Source organism: Pteropus alecto, unplaced genomic scaffold (assembly GCF_000325575.1).
Source record: "Pteropus alecto unplaced genomic scaffold, ASM32557v1 scaffold78, whole genome shotgun sequence".
In the NCBI taxonomy this organism is placed as follows: Eukaryota; Metazoa; Chordata; class Mammalia; order Chiroptera; family Pteropodidae; genus Pteropus; species Pteropus alecto.
Genome location: NW_006443124.1, coordinates 10906684 through 10930865, shown reverse-complemented (window position 1 = coordinate 10930865; position 24182 = coordinate 10906684). Strand labels below are relative to the sequence as shown.

The window sequence follows — 24182 nt, the reverse complement described above, 5'->3', positions numbered from 1 at the left end:
GAGGAGTGAGGAGATACTTAAGAGACTGATCGATGACTGAATCCTGTCTAAAACAAATCCAATTGTTAAAAAAAAAGGGCATGTTTGGGGTAACAGGGAAATGTGATAGTAAACTAGCCCATAAGATGACATAAAGGAGTTATTGTTAATTTTGGTGCCTGTGATAAAGGGATGGTAGTCATGCTTTAGAAAATTCTAAATCACCTAAAGATGCACACCAAAGTATTCAGGTGCAACGTCATGATATCTGGTATTTGCTTTAAAATGGTCCAGGGGAAAAGAACAGGTGAGGTAGGGAACCCCAACATCCTATGCCTATAACCACTTTTACCGTTATCCTAGAATAGAACATATATTTTACTTTATAGTATGAGCTGCATTTAATGTGCCAGAACAAAGGCATATTTGTCGTAGACCAAAAACTATTTTTAGTTTAGTTTGTTTCACCAGTATAGTGAAAAGTAGTAGCTCTTGACCAAATGCAGTACATTCAATATGACTGTTAAGCAATGGAGATTAGCAAACTGATTATCATTAACTCTAGGCTAGATAGTAAACTAAAAATGTACTCCAGACATTTACTTAACTAGATCATAAAAGTTCCTTTTAAAAATTCCATCCCTCAAAGTTTCTCCAGAGACCTTCTTACCTTTTTGTTCTTTGGAAAGCTGCTCAGCTTGGTCCCAAATTTCTGTGGCATAGAGGAAGTTGGATGTAACTTGAACATAGCTGGCTGCCATCTGGTGGATCCTGTGTGGAATGGTCACTGAAGAACCACTCGCTGAAGCACCACTACTGGCCCCAGAGGAATAATTTCCTGAGTTGCCTGGTGACAGCTTTGGAGAAACAGGGGAAGGCATCCCAACAGCTTTGCTACACACAGAAAACAGAAAGCTTATCCATGTGGATATGGTGGACGTGATGAAACCAATGTACTGCACACGGGCTCTTCCTACTTAAAGGTTTTAAAATTTAAAGATTCTTTTAAACTAGAAGGGTTCCCAGAGGAGTACAATTCTAAATAAGTACTTAGGCTTGCTAAAGATCATTGTGAATTATCATTTTATTTAGACTCTTTGTTTTGCCTTTTAATTTTAATTTTTAAATTAGAGTTGACATTCAATATTATTTTACATTAGTTTCAGGTGTACAGCATGACATTTATATAATTTACAAAGTGATCTCCCCCAAGTAGCCTAGTATCCACCTGGCACTATAGTTATTATACTATTATTGACTATATTCCCTGTGCTTTACATCCCTGTGACTATTTTTTAACTGCCAATTTGTACTTCTTAATCCTTTCCCCTTTTTCTCCCAGCCTCCCCAAACCCCTCCTCATCTTGTAATCACCAGTTCTGTGTATCTATGAATCCATTTCTGTTTTGTTTGTTCATTTATTTTGTTCTTTAGATTCCACATATAAGTGAAATCATATGGTTATTTGTCTTTCTGTGTCCTACTTATTTTACTTTGCATAATACCGTCTTGGTCACCCATGTTGTTGCAAATGCTAAGATTTCTTTTCTTTTTTTTTTTATTATGGCTGAGTTAATATTCCATTGTATATATGTACTCCTGGTTTTAACGAATGGCAACAGAACAAGAGATGGAAAAGAACTGAGTAAGTCATACACCTGTTAGTAGTTGAACGAATAAGTTATATTAACTCACTCCCAGCTCAACACACTTTCTATCTATTTGGACAGATATTTAGGAACCTTTCAAATTGTTTTGTGGAAAGTTAGGTGGAATTAACAATTTAACACATAAAAATTATGGTAGTAGATGGGAACATCTTAGTTTAAATTCCATAATTTCTGGTACTTCCCTAGTTTAACCAAGGTATTCAGAGCTGACAAAAATACAACTTTCTTAATCAACTGTAATCATCTCAAGCTTCTGTCGATTAAATATTTCTTAGAAAACACATTTTGAAAACTGGCAGGGTTCATTCATTTCAGCAGTACTAAAAGTTGTGAAAATACCCAAGACCATTAAAAAAGGGAAAATCATATAAAAATTAGAGGAAAAAAACCTATTTGTTAAGAATATTTTTATCTGCACTTTTAGCACTATAAATTTGGTTAAGAAAATATGTAGGGGCAATGACAAAGTGTCAATTAACAAATATAATAACTGAACAGTAAACTTACCAACAAAAAAGGTTTCATGGTATTTTTCCTTCTTTTGGGGAAAGGGTGGGATGGAAGTAATGTGGGGAGAAAGGAAAAATGACAATCATGCCATTATTATTAAATTCCGGCCGTGTCAAGATTTGAGTAAACTCACTGTGATAAAAGCTCAAGTAGCTACAGAAATCAAACTATGAGAAGAGTTAAGGTGCTGTAAAAACTCAGATTTCTAGAAGTGAAACGTCCCCTCTCTAATCTTGCCATGAAGTTCATTACTCTATTTCAATTTATAAAAAAGAAAAACTGTGACTTAAAAAACACTTTATTAGAGATGGTTTTATTTAAAAAGTTGTCATTTCCCCATTTTTTAGAAATTGGACCCTATCCATTCCACTCTTACATAAAAAATAAACTTATCAGAAATAATATTTTATAGAATAAAATTGACCTACCTTCCCAAGCCAGGTGATGGTGCTTGAGAATTATTATAAGAATTCTGTGGAGAAAATGTACGTAATAAAAATTAAAAGGTAAGAACTGGAGTGTTCTGGAAGACTTGAGAGAGAGACAAAGAATAACACTCAGATCAAGAGTAGGAGAGAGGGCATTGAGGTGAGTCATACTACCAACAAAAGCTGTAGAAAAGAGAATGTATGTGACATAAGGAACAAGAGAGACACCCGCAGGGCCTTTAAGGTCCAGGTAAGCAGCCAGGACTTGACCCAGCAAGCAATGGTAAACACTGAAGGGTTCCCAGTGATAATCAGGGCAAGGTTTTAGGAAGATTTATGTGTTGCTGTCATGAAAAAAAAGAGAAAGATGGTAATGAAAACAAAAGACCACTTTAAAAGTATAAATTAGGTTTCATGATAAAAATAGCCTACATCTACTAAAATGTTATTAAGAGCTACTGAATCCATGGCTACACAGGTTCTACAATCAAATAGTAGCTTCCTCCTTGCCACGGCAGGTAAAGCATGAAGGCACTTTTGGGGTGGTGATAGGAGACTTCACAAATTTTGTTTCCTGGAAAATGGGCCCTCCTCCTTTGGTACACTTACCTTCAAGTGCTCGGTCAGTGTCTTTGAGTACTTCAGAGCATTTTCCTTCTTCAGTTTGAATAGCCTCAGGTACAGCAAAGACTGGCATCGCAGGCTAGTCAATGGAAAGGGCAGTTCATTTACAGGACAGCACGCTCTGGCCTTATTTGCACAGACAACCTTTGCATTGTGCAAGAGGATAGGACTGGCTCATGTGAACACACCAAGGCATAAAGTGAACAATATGAACTCTTAGGCAAAACCAAAAGCTGTGTTCTCATTATGGTACACACCCTAGGGAGGGGGAAGGAAGGGGAAGAGACCTAGGACTACTAGCCTCCTATTTGTTGACATTCAAAAATTAAAACCGCACCCACAAGACCCAACACTGTTAACATGCATTTAAAAAAAAAAAATCATGGAGGGCAGAACTGCTAGATTGAATTATAAAAATATCTAAAATAAAACAACAAAAATTAAGAAACTCAATTATGAATATTACCACTGATTAAACACATATAAAACTTAATACGGCTTACAAAGGCCAGGCACAATCACCACCGCCTATCTCTCCAATCACTTTCACTTCTCACTGGTCTTTTAGTTCCTCCATAGTTTCCGATTTCTTTCCTCTATCCTGCCCTTGTACATGTTTCCTCTACCTAAAGACTAGGTCTCTTACACTCTACTCTCACTGTTACATATACTTTTCTTTCAGAGGACTTAATTTATATACTTGTGTGATTATTTGATAAATTTATCTCCTCTCACTAGACACCAGACTTTGTAACAAAGAGGACTGTGTCAGTTTTATCCACAGATCCCGCCCCGGTAAATACCTGTAACAATGAACTGATACCTCTCCCTGGCATACAAGCAACAGTCTTTATTCTGAGCAAGCTAAATGTCTGCTCCCCAAGGAAAGGTGTATATGTGAATGGAGAGAGAGGATACCAAAGGAAGAGCCTGGAAAAATAAAAATGGAGAATTCTAATATCAGTCCCCTCTACCCAGGCCTTTGTCTAGAGGGCCATGGATCAGAGACTGACAACTATTACAATCTTTCAGTAGAGATTTTGAGTTATTTTCTACTTTACCAATTAAAAATAGATTTATGACTGGGTTATGGAATGTTGATTCAAGGATCATTTCCAGAAGAGCAAAGACAGCACAATTTATTATGGAACTCCCTGTTATCTGGCAGAGGCTGGAACATACAACGCTTACCAAAGTACTGTGAGTCTTTTATCTGCAGCTGTAGCATCTGGTGCTAAGTAATTCTTTAGCTTCATAGTGTATCTGCAAGTTAAAATAACAAATGAATGACACAAAATATTTCACCCTGATCTTATGACTTCCCTTAAAATATTAAAATAAAATCTACATAAAGGCAAAACACCCACTGAAACATCTAGTTGTCCTTATCCAAGGACAATAAAAGATAAGCATCCTCTTTAGCTTTTCTGTATACAGTCGTGCTGGTTAACAACAGGTGTTGTTAGGCGATTTCGTTGTCATGTAAACACCGCAGGGTACACTCACACAAACCTAGATGGCATGGCCCACCAGACACCTAAGCTAGATGATATAGCTTATTGCTTGTAGGCTGCAAACCTGTACTGCATGCTACTGCACAAAACAACATGAGATTAAATCAGGCACAAGAGAAAATGATGCAATCAAGAGGCAAACACAAGATGTATGAGGCTGCTGCCAGTGTTAACAGAGCATATTGTTTTAAAACAAACTTTCTACTTATAAAAGAAAGAGCATACTCTAAAGAACAGTAAAAAGCGTAGTAAATATGTAAACCAGTAACAGTTGTTTTATCATGATCAAGTTTTATGTACTGTACATAATTGTATGTACTATACTTTTATATGATGGGCAGCACAGGTCTGTTTACACCAGCATCACCACAAACACCGCAATGCACTACGACATTACCATGGACCAGACCACATTAGGACATAGGGATTTTTCAGCTCCATTATAATCTTATGGGCGCACTGCTGTATATGTGGTCTGTCACTGACCGAAACGTCATTATAGCGTGCATAACTATATAGTTTTCAGCCTCTTCCTGGATAGACCATAGAAACAATATTGTCAATGATATGGCAAGTTTTCCCACTTACTTGATGAGTTCCACTGTCTCTGAATACATAAGGAATGGGGATTTGGATTCCTGAGCATTTTTCTCTAACGCATTCCCACATTCAATGAAAGATACCACGGCATCAAGATAGTACACAGCTTTCTCAAACCTGTCAGACTAAAGAAAGGAAAAAAAGGGTAATGAGAGCTACATGCACCATGGGAACAAACAACAAATGAAGATTTAGTTAATTTGATTAAATACATAAATGTGAGGAGAATGTTTACATACCAATGCATCTGCATTGTGCTTTAGCTTTTTTGCTTCTTGTAAATAATGGTCTGCTGAATAATTTCTGCAATGTAAATTGCTATTGTAAATAAAGTGGTAAATATTTTCATGAGGTAATATTAGTTCATTTTAGACTCCAGCATCCTTCAGTTTTCATGCCCTCAAGTAAAGAAAATGAGCTATTACTAAACATTTGATTCAGTTTTTTCTGATGTTTATATTGGGTTAAGAGCATAAATCATTTTGGTCAACTCATGGCAAATTCTCTACTTAGAAAAATCGAAATCAAGCTCCCTAGCATTAAATACTAACTTATGTAAACTGTTCGAAAGATTTACAGTAAATAAAATATAAGTAGGAAAAAGAATCTTTTACCAAAATGAAGGAAAAAATCTAACACAGCTCTTACAAATTTAATAAAGCCCCTATTTTAAACAGTGACACCAGCAGCATTAAGGTTCTCCTGGAAAGCACTTCTTTCATATACTCTATGAGAGTCATGGAGTTAAGTTAAAGAAGCAATACTTGGGACCAGTGGATGCCTTTCAAATTAAATTCTGAATATTCTGTAGGTCCCAGCACAAATATGAAACCTTCTAGTCATGGACAGAAATTAAAATGAGTTTTTTATATGCTGACTGGAATGATTTCTTGAATGCATAAAAAAAAAAAATCTTATCTCACCTGTCATCAAAGGCAAGCTTTGTTCTTCGAGGCTTAGAAGAATCAGGAGTTGGTGTAGATGGAGGACAGTTTGAGGAGCTATTTGAAGCCTTTTCCTGACCCAAAAAAATATATAACTATGTTGAAAATGGTGAGGAGATTAAAATTAAACTAAAAATATTTCCTGAACCACTGGTAAAAATAAATTCCACTGCCTTCAGTAATTTGCTATAAAATTTTTGAATTTCAGAATGTAAACAACCTTTTAACAGAGTGAAGCCATTTTATATAACCAAAAATATTCATTCTACTATTAGGGGGTCTACTATGTGCCAGGCACTTACCTAGGCACTTGTTAAAAACATAAGACACCAAACTTAATATAAAAATACCAGTACTACTTAAAACAAAATTTATTGGTAATTACTGGTCAATGAAAACAGTAATAATATCATCTAACATTTACTTTATGCTTACTTACCAAGCACTAAGTTACTAAGTGCTTAGCGCAGTCATTAATCCTTCAACAACCCTATGAAATATATGCTGCTATTAGGAGAGAATAAAAAGTAGTCTCAAGGAAATTAAGTAATCTGCCCAAGTTTGAACAGCTTTTAAGTATCACTGCTGGAATTTACATTTTAGGTCCAGATCTGTCATATTTCAAAAGCCTAGCCATTGTCTTTAACATTATTCTGCCTTCTACCAACATAGCCCTTTATGCCAGGGCTATGATCCTGTCTTCCCAACTGTTTCCCCATTCAGCCCTAACTTTTACTAAAATGAATATACATTTTTCCATAACAAAACATCTTAAGTAGAATTTATCCTACAAGTGCAGGAATGTTTCAACATTAGAAAACCCAGTAACATATCATTTAACTACATATGCTTAAAACTGATGTAAAAAGAAAATAATGTAACCATTTTTTTCTTTTCTTGTATAAGAGCTTTTCAGTTCCACCCATTACAGCTTACTTCAGGGAATGAAAATAAGTCTTGAGATATGACAAAATACTTAAGCTCTTTATGGTAAAGTTTGCCTGTTTAGGAAATAGCTTCCTGAATATGATGGTGCAATGTAATGTTACTAAAACAGCTTTTAGATATATAGTGCCTAGATTCAGATTTACTGAAGACTGAAGTTTCTGAAAGATAAAAAAATGCTCCACCTATTTCAATACACTTTTCTTATATAAAAATTATGTGTGTGATATGTAAAATCACTAATGTGTGGTGATGGATGGTAATTAGACTTATTGTACTGATTATTTTACAAAATACATATATGTCGAATCATTATGTTGTGCACCTGAAACTAATACAATCTATCAAATATATCTCAATTTAAAAAATGGCAGAACTACAAAAATAAACAAATCCTGTATATCTGTGGAAATAATGGGAGAGTGAAACACATTTCTCTCAATGAACAGGCCAAAATCACAAAATATCAGTCAACATAGAGAAGATCTAAAAACATGATTAACCTAATTGTATTATATGGATCCCTGTCTCCAATATATATAGAACATACATTCTTTTCAAGCAAATATAGATTATAAAAATCTACCACATACTGTACCCTCTTATAAAGCAAATCTCAAAAATTTTTAAAGGATTGCTACCATGCAGACCACTCTCCAGTCCCAATGTAATTAAGGTAGAAGCATTAACCAAAAGATAACTGGAAAATCTTCCTACATTTGGAAATCGAATAACATACTTTTAAATGACTAGTCAAAGATGAAATCACAGTGGAAATAAGAAAACATTTAAAATGGCATTATAAAAATATTATATACCAAATCTTGTGTAATGCAGCTAAAGCAGTATTTAGAGGAAAATTATATATAGACTAAGTGCTTATATTAGAGAAAGAAAAAACAAAATAAATTTAAAAATTAATGAAATATCCATCTTTAAAAGCTAGTAAACACAACAGCGAAACAAAAAGAATGAAGGAAATTATAAAGATTAAGAGTATAAATGAAATAGAAAATAAAAATAAACTAGAGAATCAACAAAAACAAAGGTTTTTTGAAAAGAAAATTGATAGGCTTCTGATGAGACTGATCAAGAAAAAATGATAGCACACAGAGTTAATATTAAGAACAAAAGAGGAACATACAGAGATGTCACAGATATTAAAAGTATAAGACACTACAAATTTATGCCATTGTCAAAAATTTGACAATATGAGCAAATAACTAGAAAAGGAAAAGAAATTTATGTAATTTGGGTTTCCATATTAGCTAATTTTTCTTCAGCTGATGAGAGAAACAGCATATTTTCCAACTATAGATTTTTCTTTAATAAAAATTGCCAAGACTAACAGTTAACAATTTTAACAATCGTTAAGTGCCAAAAGATCTTGACATCAAAGTGGTCAGGGCTTCTATTTTATATTTTGTCAATAATAACAGAGTACTGAATAACTACATTTGATCCAACAAATATTTCCTGATTAGCCAGTAAGTTAAACACTGGATGAAAAAGAGAAAGCAAGTTAAGATACAAATTCCTGCTTTCAAGAAGCTGACAAACCAATAAGGAAGAAACAAAGGCAGTGAGTCTTACCTATGAGATAACAGAAGCAAAATGAGCAGGGTAAGCTCATTCAATGAGTACTTCTTTAAATAACAGTAATCAAAAAGATATTAGGTTTCAAGAAATAAGCATACAGGCCTCAAAATCCTACAGTTAAAGGATGGGAAATGGAGAAAGAGCCAGGAGGCAGGTAGCAGAGAACTGGGACAGTGAAAGCCAATAGGACACTCCTGTCCCTTAGAGACACCAGGACTCACTCTGAACTACTACAGAAGGGTGCCCAGTTGGAGAAAAAACTTTCTGCATATCTCAATTTGAGATGCTGTTTACAATTAAAATAACCTCAATTTGAAAGATTTCATTACCACATTTAATAAGCACAAACAACTGCCTTTAACAGTCTAGTTTTTCAACTCTCTAACCTTTGCTTATTTAAGTTACAAATAATAATCCAGTGAGTTACAAATAATAATCCAGTGGTTCTTTAAAATCTAGGTATTTTCTTAATTTTGTCAAGGAGTTTGCTCCTGATTAAAACAGTTTAGAAAGCAATGCAAATAACCTTGTAAACAAATTGAGGGTGAGAGTAAAGCCCTGAAAAAGCTTCTTTGATCCAATTCCCCATCCACAAACATTAAAACAGTATAAGAATATTCCCATACATTATGATCATGCTAAGGGAATAATTCCAGAGTTAGCTCAGCTAAAGAATTTTCTTCATGAATCAAAGCCAAATGGTTGCTTTGTCACTTTACATAATATAACTTGCTTGCAAAATCCAATTCTAAAAAATCTGAAGCCAATTTCAAACCATAGACAAGCAACTGGGGTTATTTATAACTAGATCATTATCAACTATTTTTCCATAACCAACTTTTCTGATTATGGGTTTCTATCTTAATTACTATACACTTGGCCACCTGACTTGCTGCTTTCATGGTCTCAGATCACTGCATAAGTTTATTATCAAGATCATGACATTTTGTGAGTAAAATACACAGGCCTATAAATTTAATGAGATGTTTATAAAACTTTCAAAGCACAGTGTCACCTTGGATAAGTCACATGGCAACGAGATCGATTTTCAAAAGACTCAGGCTCAAATGTCTTACCTTGACCTCCTTAGAGCTACTGGAAGTCTTCCCTTCAGTTTTCTTCTGCTTGGAAGTGGAGGAACTGTTTTTACTGCTGCCACTATTCTCCTTGTTGCTGTTACTACTTGACTTTAAGGAAGAAGACTGACTAATAGTCCTCTTCCGAGAGCCATGCTCCGTTTTTGGGTCTTTTGCCGGAGCAGGCCCAGCAGGAGAAGGCAGTAGATCCTTTTCCTTTGCTGCACTCTGCTTAGATGACCTGCCAAACCAAGCAAATGCCCTCATTTCTCCACACAGTCATATAGGGGTGACGGGTTTTTCTCATTTCTCTTTGCCTGCTTTCAAGACAAATTTGTTTTTTCCCTATCTGATTACTAGGACACATGATTTCTGCAAAACAAAACTGTAAATTTCATGAGAGCAGGAGTCTTCCTGCTTTCAAGACAAATTTGTTTTTTCCCTATCTGATTACTAGGACACATGATTTCTGCAAAACAAAACTGTAAATTTCATGAGAGCAGGAGTCTTGTTTCTCTCCCCCCCACCATGGTTGTATATCCAGTGCCTAAACCTTGGCTTGCCACACAAGTATTCAATAAATACTGGTTGAATAAATGAACAAGGTGAATGGTAAATGAAGATGTTAATGCTCATAAATTAGCAATTAGCGTCTTGCAAGTTACAGATAAGTTTGTCATCTAGCCAGATAGTAGTAAAGCCTTACTTTAATTCTTATCCTATTTCACCCCTACTCCACTAAAAAAGCAGAGGAAGAAGTGCCTGAATCGTCAATGCTTTCTATCCCTAGTAACTATAGCAAAAGCTCCCACTATTTGGTATATGAATGTGTATACATTTCTTTGACATATACCTGCTAAAAGGAGCATTCTAAGCACCTTAGAAAGTACCCAATAAGAAATAACACGTTAATACGCCTGTAATACGTTTGGGGACGTACTCTCTGTTGCTGGGTGGCTTGTGGCCTGCTGAATTCTTGTCCTCCATTTTGGGTTTCTTGCTCTCATTGGTTCGGTTATCATCTTCATTCTGGATGAAAAACAGAAAAAGAAGCTGCTAGGTTTGAACTTTATTAATCTAACTTGTTTCCAACACATCACCCCCAAACAGTTTATCCCTGATAAACTTCAGAAAGATACGTGTGAAGTAAAAGAATCCATTTAAAAATGTTCAGTAAATTAAGTTTTAAGGCTCAGAAGAGGTCTCTTATTTTAGATTAACAGAGGCCAAATATTGAAACAAATTTCTAGTCTTCAAATGACATCTTTTCAGACTAACGATTCTGAGGGAGAATAAAATTTTAATTAAAATATAAATTCACATACCAATAAAATTGACTCTTTAAAAGAACACAATTCAATGTTTAATATATTCACAGAGCTATACAACCACTACCACAACCAATTGTACAACATTTTTATCATCTCAAAAGACACCCTTGTACTCATTAGCAGTCACCTTACCCCAGATGCTAGCAATCAGTAATCCATACATTTTGTCTTTATGGATTTGCCTATTCTAGACCTTTCAATATATGTGGAATCATATAATATAAATGACCTTTTGTGCCTAGCTCCCTTCATTCAGCAAAATATTTTTAAGGTTCGTCCATGTTGTAGCATGCATCATTACTTCGTTCCTTTTTATGGCTAAATATATTCCACTATATGGCTATACCACATTTTATTTATCCACTCATCAGTTGATGGCCATGTGGGTTATCTCCACTTTTTAGCCAATATGAACAATACTGCTAAGAACATCTGAATACGAGTTTTTGCGTAGACACGTTTTTATTTCTTTGGGGGTATATACCCAAGACTGGACTGGCAGGGACATAATAAGGTAACACTATGTTTAAATTTTTGAAGAACAACCAAACTGGGTTCCAAAGCTGCTATATCATTTTACATTCCCCCCAGCACTGTATGAAAATTCCAATTCCTCCACATCTCATCAACACTTGTTACTATCCACCTTTTTGGTTATACCCAAGCCAAATAGGTTTTTAAAAACTTTTCTTTGCTGCGACACAAGCTATGAGCCCATCTATCTATAATTGCCAATGCTACTTTCCTGGGTGAATCTAAGTTTCACTCTTTGATATCTGCTTCAAATATCAGGGCACAAAATTATGTACGTTTTGCCGTAACAAAAGAATCTGTTCCCCTACACAAAATGATTAAAGATGAACACATGAAACATGAGAAAAATTAATCTACATCCTTCATTACTCTTGGCTGGGTCTCCTCTCCATACTACCTGCTTTATCTTTAGAAATTCCCCGACATTTAATTTTACTTTAGCCAAGAATCTCAAAAGTCACCACCAAGTTTCCTGGTGCTACACATTTCATAGAATCTAAATTTGACTCACAAGTATTGTTGTAAATACTTGGGAGGACTATATACCAGAGAGATATAAGGGAGGAGAGGAGGTACAGGGGCACTTCTTTTAGAGGAAGGGAATTTTTTAATTACAAGTTATATGTATTGTAAAAAGGACTTTCTACATTATAAACATTTTAAAATCTCATAAACAACATGTTATACTTGTTAAGCACAAAAGGACCCATTTTTTTATTCTGTAAGAAACATCTTAGTTTTCTAAAGGGTAAAGCATGTCACATACATGTTCTATTTCATGCAATTCTATGAATTAAGGCCCATAAACCACATCTGGCAATCTGAGGCTGTGGGCTTTAGGGGCCAGCAGCCCTAAATAGCTTACATTAGGGATGTAGTATAGGGATGCTTTATTTGACTAAAACTCATTATCTATAGCATTGACAGTAGTAAACTCCAGTTTTCTAGAAATTCAAATTTTAAAATATCTTCAACTTCTGAAGATACTAAAAAAAAAAAAAGAGACAAGTATTATTCTACTTTGCCAAATATATATCATCACCTGCATATAATACTGTGGTTTTATGGAAGGGGAACAAAAAAAGAAAACCCCTGGCTCACTTCATTTTAGGAAAATGTTAGTCTTTCTATCCTCCTGTGTGAAATTCTCCAGGTCAACTAAGATTGGGGTTTTGTTCTGACACTACCTGGTACAGCCGTTCTGGTGCCTCTCTGGCCACCTGCTCATGCTTCCAGTCTTTACAATCATACTCTCATACACGTATCAGGAAATTACACCATTCTTCAAAACAGATGATTAAAAATGTACTTTTCTCTAAAAATTCCTCACTAGAGCTGAATAAATCAAGCTGTTACACTCTATTTAAATATATGTTATTCAGCTCTTTTCATTATGTCCGTTATCCTACAATCATAGACATCTGTGTTTTCATATTACGTGGACCTAAAAAAAGCTGACCTTAAATATATACACTGAGCTTGGTCTCCAAATCCAAATTATCTTGGAGGTATTTAGGGATAAGAACTGGCAGTGTGCCAGCAGATGTTTTTTAGTTCTGAGCTTGCAGATATGTGTGTTCAAAACAGAAAAAAGCTGGGGCATGGATATGTGCACTGGATTGGTGAAATTCTTAAGGATGTGTCAAAACTGGTGAGTCAATTTAGCTAGAAATTAGTAATTTTAAAAGTGTGATCTGGTCTGAGTGTAACAGAGAAATGTTAGGGACTGTGATAACCTGGAGAGTATGCAACCCAACCAAAGATATTTCAAACCAAAGGTGAAGCATGCAGTGCACGACAGTGTGCAACCTCTGCCTGACTCCCACCTCTACACTGGCCAGTGTGCACTCGGGGAGGAAGCCCCGGCTCCTTTCTGACCTGGCTACTAGAAACTACCTGCTGGACTGAAAGACAGGTGGAGCACTGGGGGCCTCAGGAGACTCTTCTGTCTGCAGCTTCAACTGGGCCTTGGGCTCACCCTCTATTTTCCCTCATAGCCACAACTCAACTCGTTATTTTTTGGCTGAGATTTCCATTGCATTTCAAAAAAACCCTTTACAAACCTTATGTTTCCTCTTGCCTTTGTTGGAAACTTTTTCTGAGGCTTGTTTCTGAGCCTCTCTTGTGTGCTTTTCTGGCACATTTTTCTTTTCCCCCTTGGGTGGCTCTGTTTCTTTGTAAGGCTTTCCTGGTATTCTAGTCAAGAGATTCAGGTCAATCTTCACAATAAGTGGATACCTGTCATCAGGCTCACTAAGGGGTGAAAGAAGTTCCTTCTCTTCCATAGGAGAGAACATTCGTTGACGAAAAAAGCTATCTTCTTCCTCCACTGAGGAGGGCTTAACAGGAGTCCTATTACTCTCAGGGTACTTAGGAGTTTGTGAGGAAGGAGGAAGGCTCTCGCTTTCATCTGAATCTGAGGATGAGGTATCTGTTTCTATGATTTCCCTCGATTTCTGAGAAGATTTACTGGTTGACTTGTATTTCTTTTTCTCTGCTGAAGGTCGAGGGGAAGATTTTGACTCCTTTTTTATGTTGGGTTTCCTTGAGCCTTTGGTGGCTGCCTTGTGTCTGCTGGAGGGCATGCTGGTAGCCATGTCTACAGGGGTTTCACTTTCTATCTTCAAGCCTCCACGGGGCTCTTCAGCAGCTGCCTTCTCAGCCTTTTTGGGTTGTTTTTTGCCTACAGTTCTCCTTTGTGTTGTGCTGTCGCTCTGCGCAGGAGACTTCTGCCTCCCACGCCCACTTTCAGATCCCTTTTGGACAGTTTTGGAGTCTCGTCCAGGAGTAGCGGAACTCGTTTCTTTAGGTCCACTTGGATCAGTGTAGCTATTCCCAGTGCCCTGTTCTCGGCCTTCCTTTTTATAGCCTTGAGATGATGGGATGTTACTGTCCACAGAAGAAGCTGGTGACACTTTATGTGGGTTCACTTTATTCAACCAATTATCAAGTTGCCATTTGTTTGTTGGTGGTGGTTCAGGCTGAAAGAGAAAAATAAGTATGCTTTTTTCAGTATTGAAGCTTAGTCCCTCCTTTACAGGAGGAGGGATAACACAATGCCCAATACCACAAATACATTTGTTTTTCATACTTCTGACTGGACCAAAGCAAAGGCTGAATACTGACTATTAGGTCTAATCACTTGAAGGAGAAGTTAAGCTTAATGTTACAGATAACCTTTAAACATTAAATACTACTGTCAGGACTCTATCTTCAAGGCAAAATTTTAAGAAACCACATTTAATTCCAGAAAGTAAACAAACAATGTAGGTACCAACAGAGATTTTTAATCACATATTATCAACCTATAGTAAAGTTATGTCATATAGGACACTTTTTAATCCACAATAACTACTGTTTGAACTGTTTGTTCAAATCACAAGGAAACTGAAATATCTAGGTTTCCTCTAAGACAGATAATTCAATTTCTTTTTGTCAGAATATGTAATCTTTTATATTTGAATCGGGCCATCTGGCCATCCCAGGGGTCCTGAGAGGGCCTATGGAAAAATGCCTCCGCCTCCCTCTCACCTCAGGAGATGCACTCTGGGACGGCTCATTTGCCTCGCTGTCACTGGAACTACTTTCACTCTCTGAGTCAGATCCAGAACTGCTTTCAGACCCACTGTGGCTGCTGGAGTCATCACGGGAGTTATCTGCCCCTTCACTGTTGTGATGTAAAAAAAGAAAACCCCTGGCTCACTTCATTTTAGGAAAATGTTAGTCTTTCTATCCTCCTGTGTGAAATTCTCCAGGTCAACTAAGATTGGGGTTTTGTTCTGACACTACCTGGTACAGCCGTTCTGGTGCCTCTCTGGCCACCTGCTCATGCTTCCAGTCTTTACAATCATACTCTCATACACGTATCAGGAAATTACACCATTCTTCAAAACAGATGATTAAAAATGTACTTTTCTCTAAAAATTCCTCACTAGAGCTGAATAAATCAAGCTGTTACACTCTATTTAAATATATGTTATTCAGCTCTTTTCATTATGTCCGTTATCCTACAATCATAGACATCTGTGTTTTCATATTACGTGGACCTAAAAAAAGCTGACCTTAAATATATACACTGAGCTTGGTCTCCAAATCCAAATTATCTTGGAGGTATTTAGGGATAAGAACTGGCAGTGTGCCAGCAGATGTTTTTTAGTTCTGAGCTTGCAGATATGTGTGTTCAAAACAGAAAAAAGCTGAGGCATGGATATGTGCACTGGATTGGTGAAATTCTTAAGGATGTGTCAAAACTGGTGAGTCAATTTTTTAGCTAGAAATTAGTAATTTTAAAAGTGTGATCTGGTCTGAGTGTAACAGAGAAATGTTAGGGACTGTGATAACCTGGAGAGTATGCAACCCAACCAAAGATATTTCAAACCAAAGGTGAAGCATGCAGTGCACGACAGTGTGCAACCTCTGCCTGACTCCCACCTCTACACTGGCCAGTGTGCACTCGGGGAGGAAGCCCCGGCTCCTTTCTGACCTGGCTACTAGAAACTACCTGCTGGACTGAAAGACAGGTGGAGCACTGGGGGCCTCAGGAGACTCTTCTGTCTGCAGCTTCAACTGGGCCTTGGGCTCACCCTCTATTTTCCCTCATAGCCACAACTCAACTCGTTGTTTTTTGGCTGAGATTTCCATTGCATTTCAAAAAAAACCCTTTACAAACCTTATGTTTCCTCTTGCCTTTGTTGGAAACTTTTTCTGAGGCTTGTTTCTGAGCCTCTCTTGTGTGCTTTTCGGGCACATTTTTCTTTTCCCCCTTGGGTGGCTCTGTTTCTTTGTAAGGCTTTCCTGGTATTCTAGTCAAGAGATTCAGGTCAATCTTCACAATAAGTGGATACCTGTCATCAGGCTCACTAAGGGGTGAAAGAAGTTCCTTCTCTTCCATAGGAGAGAACATTCGTTGACGAAAAAAGCTATCTTCTTCCTCCACTGAGGAGGGCTTAACAGGAGTCCTATTACTCTCAGGGTACTTAGGAGTTTGTGAGGAAGGAGGAAGGCTCTCGCTTTCATCTGAATCTGAGGATGAGGTATCTGTTTCTATGATTTCCCTCGATTTCTGAGAAGATTTACTGGTTGACTTGTATTTCTTTTTCTCTGCTGAAGGTCGAGGGGAAGATTTTGACTCCTTTTTTATGTTGGGTTTCCTTGAGCCTTTGGTGGCTGCCTTGTGTCTGCTGGAGGGCATGCTGGTAGCCATGTCTACAGGGGTTTCACTTTCTATCTTCAAGCCTCCACGGGGCTCTTCAGCAGCTGCCTTCTCAGCCTTTTTGGGTTGTTTTTTGCCTACAGTTCTCCTTTGTGTTGTGCTGTCGCTCTGCGCAGGAGACTTCTGCCTCCCACGCCCACTTTCAGATCCCTTTTGGACAGTTTTGGAGTCTCGTCCAGGAGTAGCGGAACTCGTTTCTTTAGGTCCACTTGGATCAGTGTAGCTATTCCCAGTGCCCTGTTCTCGGCCTTCCTTTTTATAGCCTTGAGATGATGGGATGTTACTGTCCACAGAAGAAGCTGGTGACACTTTATGTGGGTTCACTTTATTCAACCAATTATCAAGTTGCCATTTGTTTGTTGGTGGTGGTTCAGGCTGAAAGAGAAAAATAAGTATGCTTTTTTCAGTATTGAAGCTTAGTCCCTCCTTTACAGGAGGAGGGATAACACAATGCCCAATACCACAAATACATTTGTTTTTCATACTTCTGACTGGACCAAAGCAAAGGCTGAATACTGACTATTAGGTCTAATCACTTGAAGGAGAAGTTAAGCTTAATGTTACAGATAACCTTTAAACATTAAATACTGTCAGGACTCTATCTTCAAGGCAAAATTTTAAGAAACCACATTTAATTCCAGAAAGTAAACAAACAATGTAGGTACCAACAGAGATTTTTAATCACATATTATCAACCTATAGTAAAGTTATGTCATATAGGACACTTTTTAATCCACAATAACTACTGTTTGAACTGTTTGTTCAAATCACAAGGAAACTGAAATATCTAGGTTTCCTCTAAGACAGATAATTCAATTTCTTTTTGTCAGAATATGTAATCTTTTATATTTGAATCGGGCCATCTGGCCATCCCAGGGGTCCTGAGAGGGCCTATGGAAAAATGCCTCCGCCTCCCTCTCACCTCAGGAGATGCACTCTGGGACGGCTCATTTGCCTCGCTGTCACTGGAACTACTTTCACTCTCTGAGTCAGATCCAGAACTGCTTTCAGACCCACTGTGGCTGCTGGAGTCATCACGGGAGTTATCTGCCCCTTCACTGTTGTGATGTGAAGGTTCAGAGTTACTAAAAGAGATAAAACACACACACCACCAAAAGTTGCTTATCTTACAATGACAACAGGAAAACATCCAATTCTGACAACCAACTTCCTTTAAAATGTTTACTATGTGTTAAGCTGTTACAGTTCTATGAACCAGAAATTCACTATAAATACCTCCTTAAAAAGTTTCTCATCTGCTCTCAGTATTTATTTTTTTAAAAGTAAGATTCATCCATTTTAAGTGTACAAAATTCAATGATTTTTAGTTAATTTACAGGGCAATACAACCACCATCACAATCAATAATACTTATAAGGCCATTTATTATATCACTACAATGTTATCAGGCTGAACCCACCCCTCCAGATAAAATAAGAAAATAAAAGGATGCCTACCTTCCTGGTGTACTCCTTGGCATTGTCTTATCACAATCCTAAAATTAAAACATGAGAAGAAATCCATGAATGAATAGTACTCTACCTGCTTGATGTGAATATCTGAACTCTTAACAGAAAAACTGTTTTGTCTAACGTGTATGTCAATGTTTACTTAACACTTACAACACACTGTTTTAACCTAAAGAGTAACTGAATGCCAGGATAAGATGGGAAGTTTTGTTAATAATTCTTCTTGTCAACAATTTCATGCTTCATGAATATGTTCTGATCCATAATAAGTATTAAGGAAAAGCCAATTTTTTAAAAGAAAGAAGAAAATGGTGGTTTAAAGACAGAGCAGAGAACAACAACATTCCAGGGTTGGAAAGCAGGAAGGAACTTCTTTTAAATAACCAGATAATAAGTGTATTATTCATTTATAATTCTTATTAAAAAAACGATGAAAACAAATATGTATGAAACTGGCAAATGTAGTAGCAGACACACCTGTTCCCCATCACTGTCTTCACTGCTGCTTAGTTTTAAGTCATCTTTTAACATACTAGAGGGAAGAGGCAGAAAAGAGTATTATTTCTAGAACAGTTTATCATAGCATACCAGAGTATTAAATATCTACTAAGAATTCTAAAAATAATCACTGTGGTAGCCAAAGAGTCAATTTGAAAAACAAATTTTCAAAAAGAAGCAGTAAGTCTTACTCTGTCTGGTTTGGTTCACATCCAGAGTAAAAATTGAGAAATAAGGAATTTAAAAGTTGAGAAATTTCAACATTTCCATAAGGATAATATTTATTTTTCTTTTCTAATTAAACAAAAGCCACCTTTTAGAAACTCTTACACTCACTTCTGTTAATCTCTACTTTTTCCCTAATTGCAGACATACATACTCATTCATTATTCAAACAAATTATCATACTCATACCCAACAGTCCACTAGAGAGATATTAACTCCTAAAAAGAAGATAAAATGAAAGGATCAGCAATTCTTCTTTCACTGTCCCCAAGGTTCCATGAAGAGATCTGTACAACTAGGTAATTGTGAAAACCAGAACACAAAGTCAAAGTTCTAGTTCCTTAATGCCTTGCTACGAAAGTTGAGTGCCTTCCATGGAAGTAACAGTTCTAAGACACTTGGCTATACAACAGAAATGACCGTGTATAAATTAAAAATAAATTTCAGGTTCCGAATCTTCCTTGATCAAAATTGAAATCAATTTAAAAAACAAAATACTATAAGCTAATAAAGACAAATTTTCCTTAAGGCCATAAAATCAGAATTAAAATTAAAATCTTGGTAACAAACCAAAACACACTCCTTGCACCTTTTTACAGGAGAGGAAAAACTAATACAAAGAACTACAACTAGAAATTTCATTTCTCATTACCAGCTGTTCCATTACCTTTCTTCTGAAAATTTCATGACCATCTCTAGTCAGTGGGATGGAAATCTTCCTTGATTCACTCCAATTACTACTTATAATTCTCTCTCAAAGCTTAACACGAATTTCTAAGTCTGACCCCAAATTAAGAGTATCACATACAAGATCACCTAGAAACAAAGTACCAGATGATTACAGAATTATAAAAAATGTTTTAAGATGGCCCAATTAAATGCGACAGAAAAAAAGAGTTTTGTTTTGGACAAGGCCTTAGTGCATCTCTATGACTGATCTCCTGTAAGCAAATGTACTTATTACTCTGAATTCTCTCAGCTCTTGTTTAATAATGGCAACTCTGTGAAACTGTTTACACATGTGAATTATGTCAAAGCTTTTACCAGATTGCTCAAGGTCCTGCCTGCTTTTGTTCCTTCAGCAGCAAGTGATATGCACATATCCATAGCTCGAATCAGTTCTTTGCATATGAATAAATGATAAATAGGAATATAATCTGAATTCTTCAGCAGTGAAAGGAGACTTCTTGCATTCATATATTTTCATTCTCAATCAGGTTGCCCTACTGTCATCTGAAGAGGTTGAAGTTATTAGTATAGATTGTAGTTATGGCATACAGCCACCACTGTGGCCACGGATTTTTTAGAACTTTGGTTTATTCACTAAAATGACTTGTGGTCTCAGGAACTGAGGAGTTCATTCTTTAATCTGGAATTTATTATCATCTAATATACTACCCTATTACATTTTGATGTATACTCCATGTTCTACCTATGAAATAAAAGTAAGAAAACTTAAAGACAGCACAAACTATGTTGCTTTAATATTCCACATTTAGTAGTTAAATGGAGAGCTTACTAAGAAGAATGATGTCTTTTTTCATGTCGTCTTTATTAAAAACTATCAACACACACACACACACACACCCTCTGAGAGATGGAAAAAATTATCAACTCAGAGCAGAAGTAGGCAAACTATGGCCCACAAGCCAAATTCAGACTACCACATATTCCGTACAGAAAGTTTTACAGAACACACCAGACTATGGCCACAGATACCCACAGTCTAAGGCCACTTTTAGGCTACAATGGCAGAACTGAGTAGTTGGAACAGAGACCATCTGGTCTCTAAAACCTAAAATATTTCACTATCTGGCCCTTTACAGGAAATTTTACCTACCATGCCTTAAAAGATTAAGTACATATTTCTAATGTTGTTCTAAATATCCAGACACTACAGATAGACTTTCAGCAAGTGTTTGTTTTTTTTCAGCAAAAAAACCCAAACATTAAGCTTATTAAGAAATAAACTTACGATTTAGACTGATGCCCATTTGAAGTTTTAGAAGGATTGTATCTTTCTAGAACAAAAAGTGCAGAAATCAGCAACTGAAATAGGGTTATTTGGATTGTAAAACATCTATTGATATACCCTCAAGGAAATGTAAGTCAAAACAATGAGATATAATTCTTCATCCATCGAATTGGTAACACAATAAAGTTTGATAATGTAAGATATTGGTAGAAGTAGGCATGTTCATATGCTGTTGGTACAACTATAATCTCACACAATCTTTTTAGAGGGTTGTCTGGTAATATTATCTTATCAATACTGTTAAATGCACATATCTACCCACTCAGCAATGATAACAAAAGGAATTTACCTTATAGGTATATCTGGAGGAATATATAAACATAAATACACACATTTATTATAGTATGGTTTGTAATAGCAAAATCTGGAAACAAATGTCCATCAAGAGGAGACTAGTTAAATAAATTATGGTATTTTCATATAATATAACATTATTTTACTGTTAAAAAGAATGAGCTAGAGCTTCACGCTAATACAGAAATAGCTTTAAAATAAATTAACTGAAAAACAAGTAATAAAAGGTAGGTGCAGCTTATGATACCATTTGTCAATAGCTTTGGGGAGAGAGAATGGGAGAAGGGGGCAGAAGTAAGGATGACAGTCTCAAAAGATTTTGAGAGAGAAAATATAAACGCTTTGGCATGTAGCTAGCTATTTTCTGTATGTTCACAATGTCAGGTCCCTTTTTCCTTTAACTACAGCTTTAAGGCATAAGTAAGAAATGGATGGATACAGTTTGTTAATATTAAAAAGAATATTCTCATTTCATCTTTAGGATCATTAAAGAAAACAAGCTAAGGATCAAAGAGTTCCACATTTTTATCTCTCAAAACAGCTTATTAACAGTGTAAATTTATCTATTTAAGAAATTACTGCTCTTGACAAAAAGAACATTTGTTGTTACAGCACTATACAGTGAGCCTGGACATTTGCTACAATCCCTGCCCTTACCACTGTCTTTCCTTTCAGTTCTTCTGGGAGGTCAAGAGAGGAGAGGTAGAAGGGGGTTTTGCAGAAGACTTCGTTCCCAGACCAAAAGACCCAGGAATAATAAATAAATATAGAAATAGGAAGAGTACAGCTACTGTAAGCTACAATGACCCCTTCTTACCTGGAGTTTTACTATCATAGAACCAAGTATCTTCATGAAGGAGATGGAAAGACAGACTAGCTCTTGGGTTTATAAGGTAACCATCAAATTGAAATTCATGAACTCTGAACTATTAGTTCAAATACTTAATAAAAATTGTTAATTTTGATCTCCAATGATCTATAATTCTTCACTTTTAAGCAGATCAAGATTAAGTTCAACCCATTACTAATCATCATAAAAATTGGGATAAGACATGCAAATAATTATTACAACAATATATGACTTGACCATGAAAAACGAATGCTCAATAAACAGCTTAATTACAAAACCAAGAGGAAAAGAAATACTCACTTTGTTCTCCAGGGCCAAAGTTGGACTGCTGAGACTCCTAAAGATGAAGAGATAAAATTATATAGTAACACTGAGTAAAAAGGTTCATTAGTGAAAAATGCTTCAAATTAAATTCTTTAATTCTAGCTAATTCAATGAAAGATTATGTTAAATTCCTAAGAATGCATAATAGGAAAAAAACACTAATATAATTCAAATGACCTAATAGTCTATCTTTATCATTCCTTTTCAGCAGCATCCATGGTACTCATATTCTAATTTAGAGCCCTGGAAAAACAAATGATTTAAATTTAAGATAGTGGTCTTAAAATGTTTTTAAAAGTTTTTTTTCCTGGTAATTCTAAAAATTGTATACTAGGGTGAAAAATAGCTGTACAACTTATATAGTCTCAAAATACACTACTTTTATGGACTAAAATACCCGACATGGTATTCCCATGTCATTTTACTACCTTCATCTTCCTGCTTCCAATATCTCACAATTAGCAACTTGAAGAGATTGTCATACTAGCACAGTGCCTGGTACTCAGGAAGCACTAAGGCAAGAAATCCAGGGAACACACCTTCCCCCTGCAGGATATGGCTTCAGAAATTTTTCCTTTCTTCAGATCTCCCCCCGTTTTAGCCCAAGCAAGGAGAGATAAGCCAAAACTAGTCTTTTCCAGCTTAGACACCATCTTTGGCAAAGGCATGACCTTTGGCTACTTGTAATATCATTATAATATCATCTGCATTGCAAATACTGCAACTTCCAACATGTACCTGATGCCATGACAGTTCTGGAAACATCATATAAAGAAGAAAAAGTGGGAAACCAAACTCCCCCCTGAGACATGAGGCTAGTCAGTACCACGGTTCAGGGCTTAGTCTCCAAGAATAACAAAAGCCTGTAATCGAAACACCCTTGTGTTACTCTCCCTCTCTCAAGAGCACCAGTAAAAAGGAAGCCAAAATGTACTGCTGATGGGGGACACCACTTGTAAAATTCTTAATCTTTTAGCAGGAAATGATATGGGACATCTTTTGCAGAGTTCTTCATCTTTTTAATAAACCTAGTTTTCTTCCCTCTTTACTCGATAACTGCCCTGAAACTGGTGACTCAGACCCTCTGGCTATTAATAAGGGTCATCGACCCACTGTTAGCAGAAATGGTGTTAGGCTAGACAGGGCCCTTCGAGTCTGAAAGGGAAGGAGACTTTAAGCCAAAGGTCTTTTTTTTCTTTGTAAGAAATGTATTAACCAAGCCTGTTTTCCTTTAGTCACTTAATAGGCAAATCAATAATAGAAATTAATAGATATATGATTTAAATAACAAGTTTGTATCTTCTTTTCTTTGTCTAGGGACTGAGGCGGCACTTCAGACCCAAGACCCTGTCTTGACTAAGGCAGAGAGGGAAGGAGCTCCATGAAACCCCAATAGGCAGGGATGATGACCCTCCTCAGCGGGAAGCAGATACAGAAGAGACCTCCCATCCCTCAACATCCATACTAATAAAAAGAGGGTTCATGGCTCTTAGAAAAGAGTTTAGGTAGGAAAGTTAGGGG

The 24182-nt window shown here is 36.4% G+C and overlaps 1 protein-coding gene across 1 annotated transcript in view; it reads right to left on the bottom strand.

The window, feature by feature from the left end:
• The window catches only part of AFF4 (AF4/FMR2 family member 4), a 69295-nt gene that overhangs the window by 7194 nt on the left and 37919 nt on the right, over positions 1 to 24182 (bottom strand). Inside the window, 15 exon segments of the mRNA XM_015598073.2 lie at positions 650 to 873; positions 2588 to 2631; positions 3197 to 3290; positions 4403 to 4474; positions 5314 to 5450; positions 5565 to 5628; positions 6249 to 6343; positions 9890 to 10130; positions 10830 to 10918; positions 16424 to 17341; positions 17889 to 18051; positions 18424 to 18461; positions 18913 to 18967; positions 21134 to 21179; positions 22638 to 22674. Coding sequence (XP_015453559.1) covers positions 650 to 873; positions 2588 to 2631; positions 3197 to 3290; positions 4403 to 4474; positions 5314 to 5450; positions 5565 to 5628; positions 6249 to 6343; positions 9890 to 10130; positions 10830 to 10918; positions 16424 to 17341; positions 17889 to 18051; positions 18424 to 18461; positions 18913 to 18967; positions 21134 to 21179; positions 22638 to 22674 — 2317 coding nt within the window.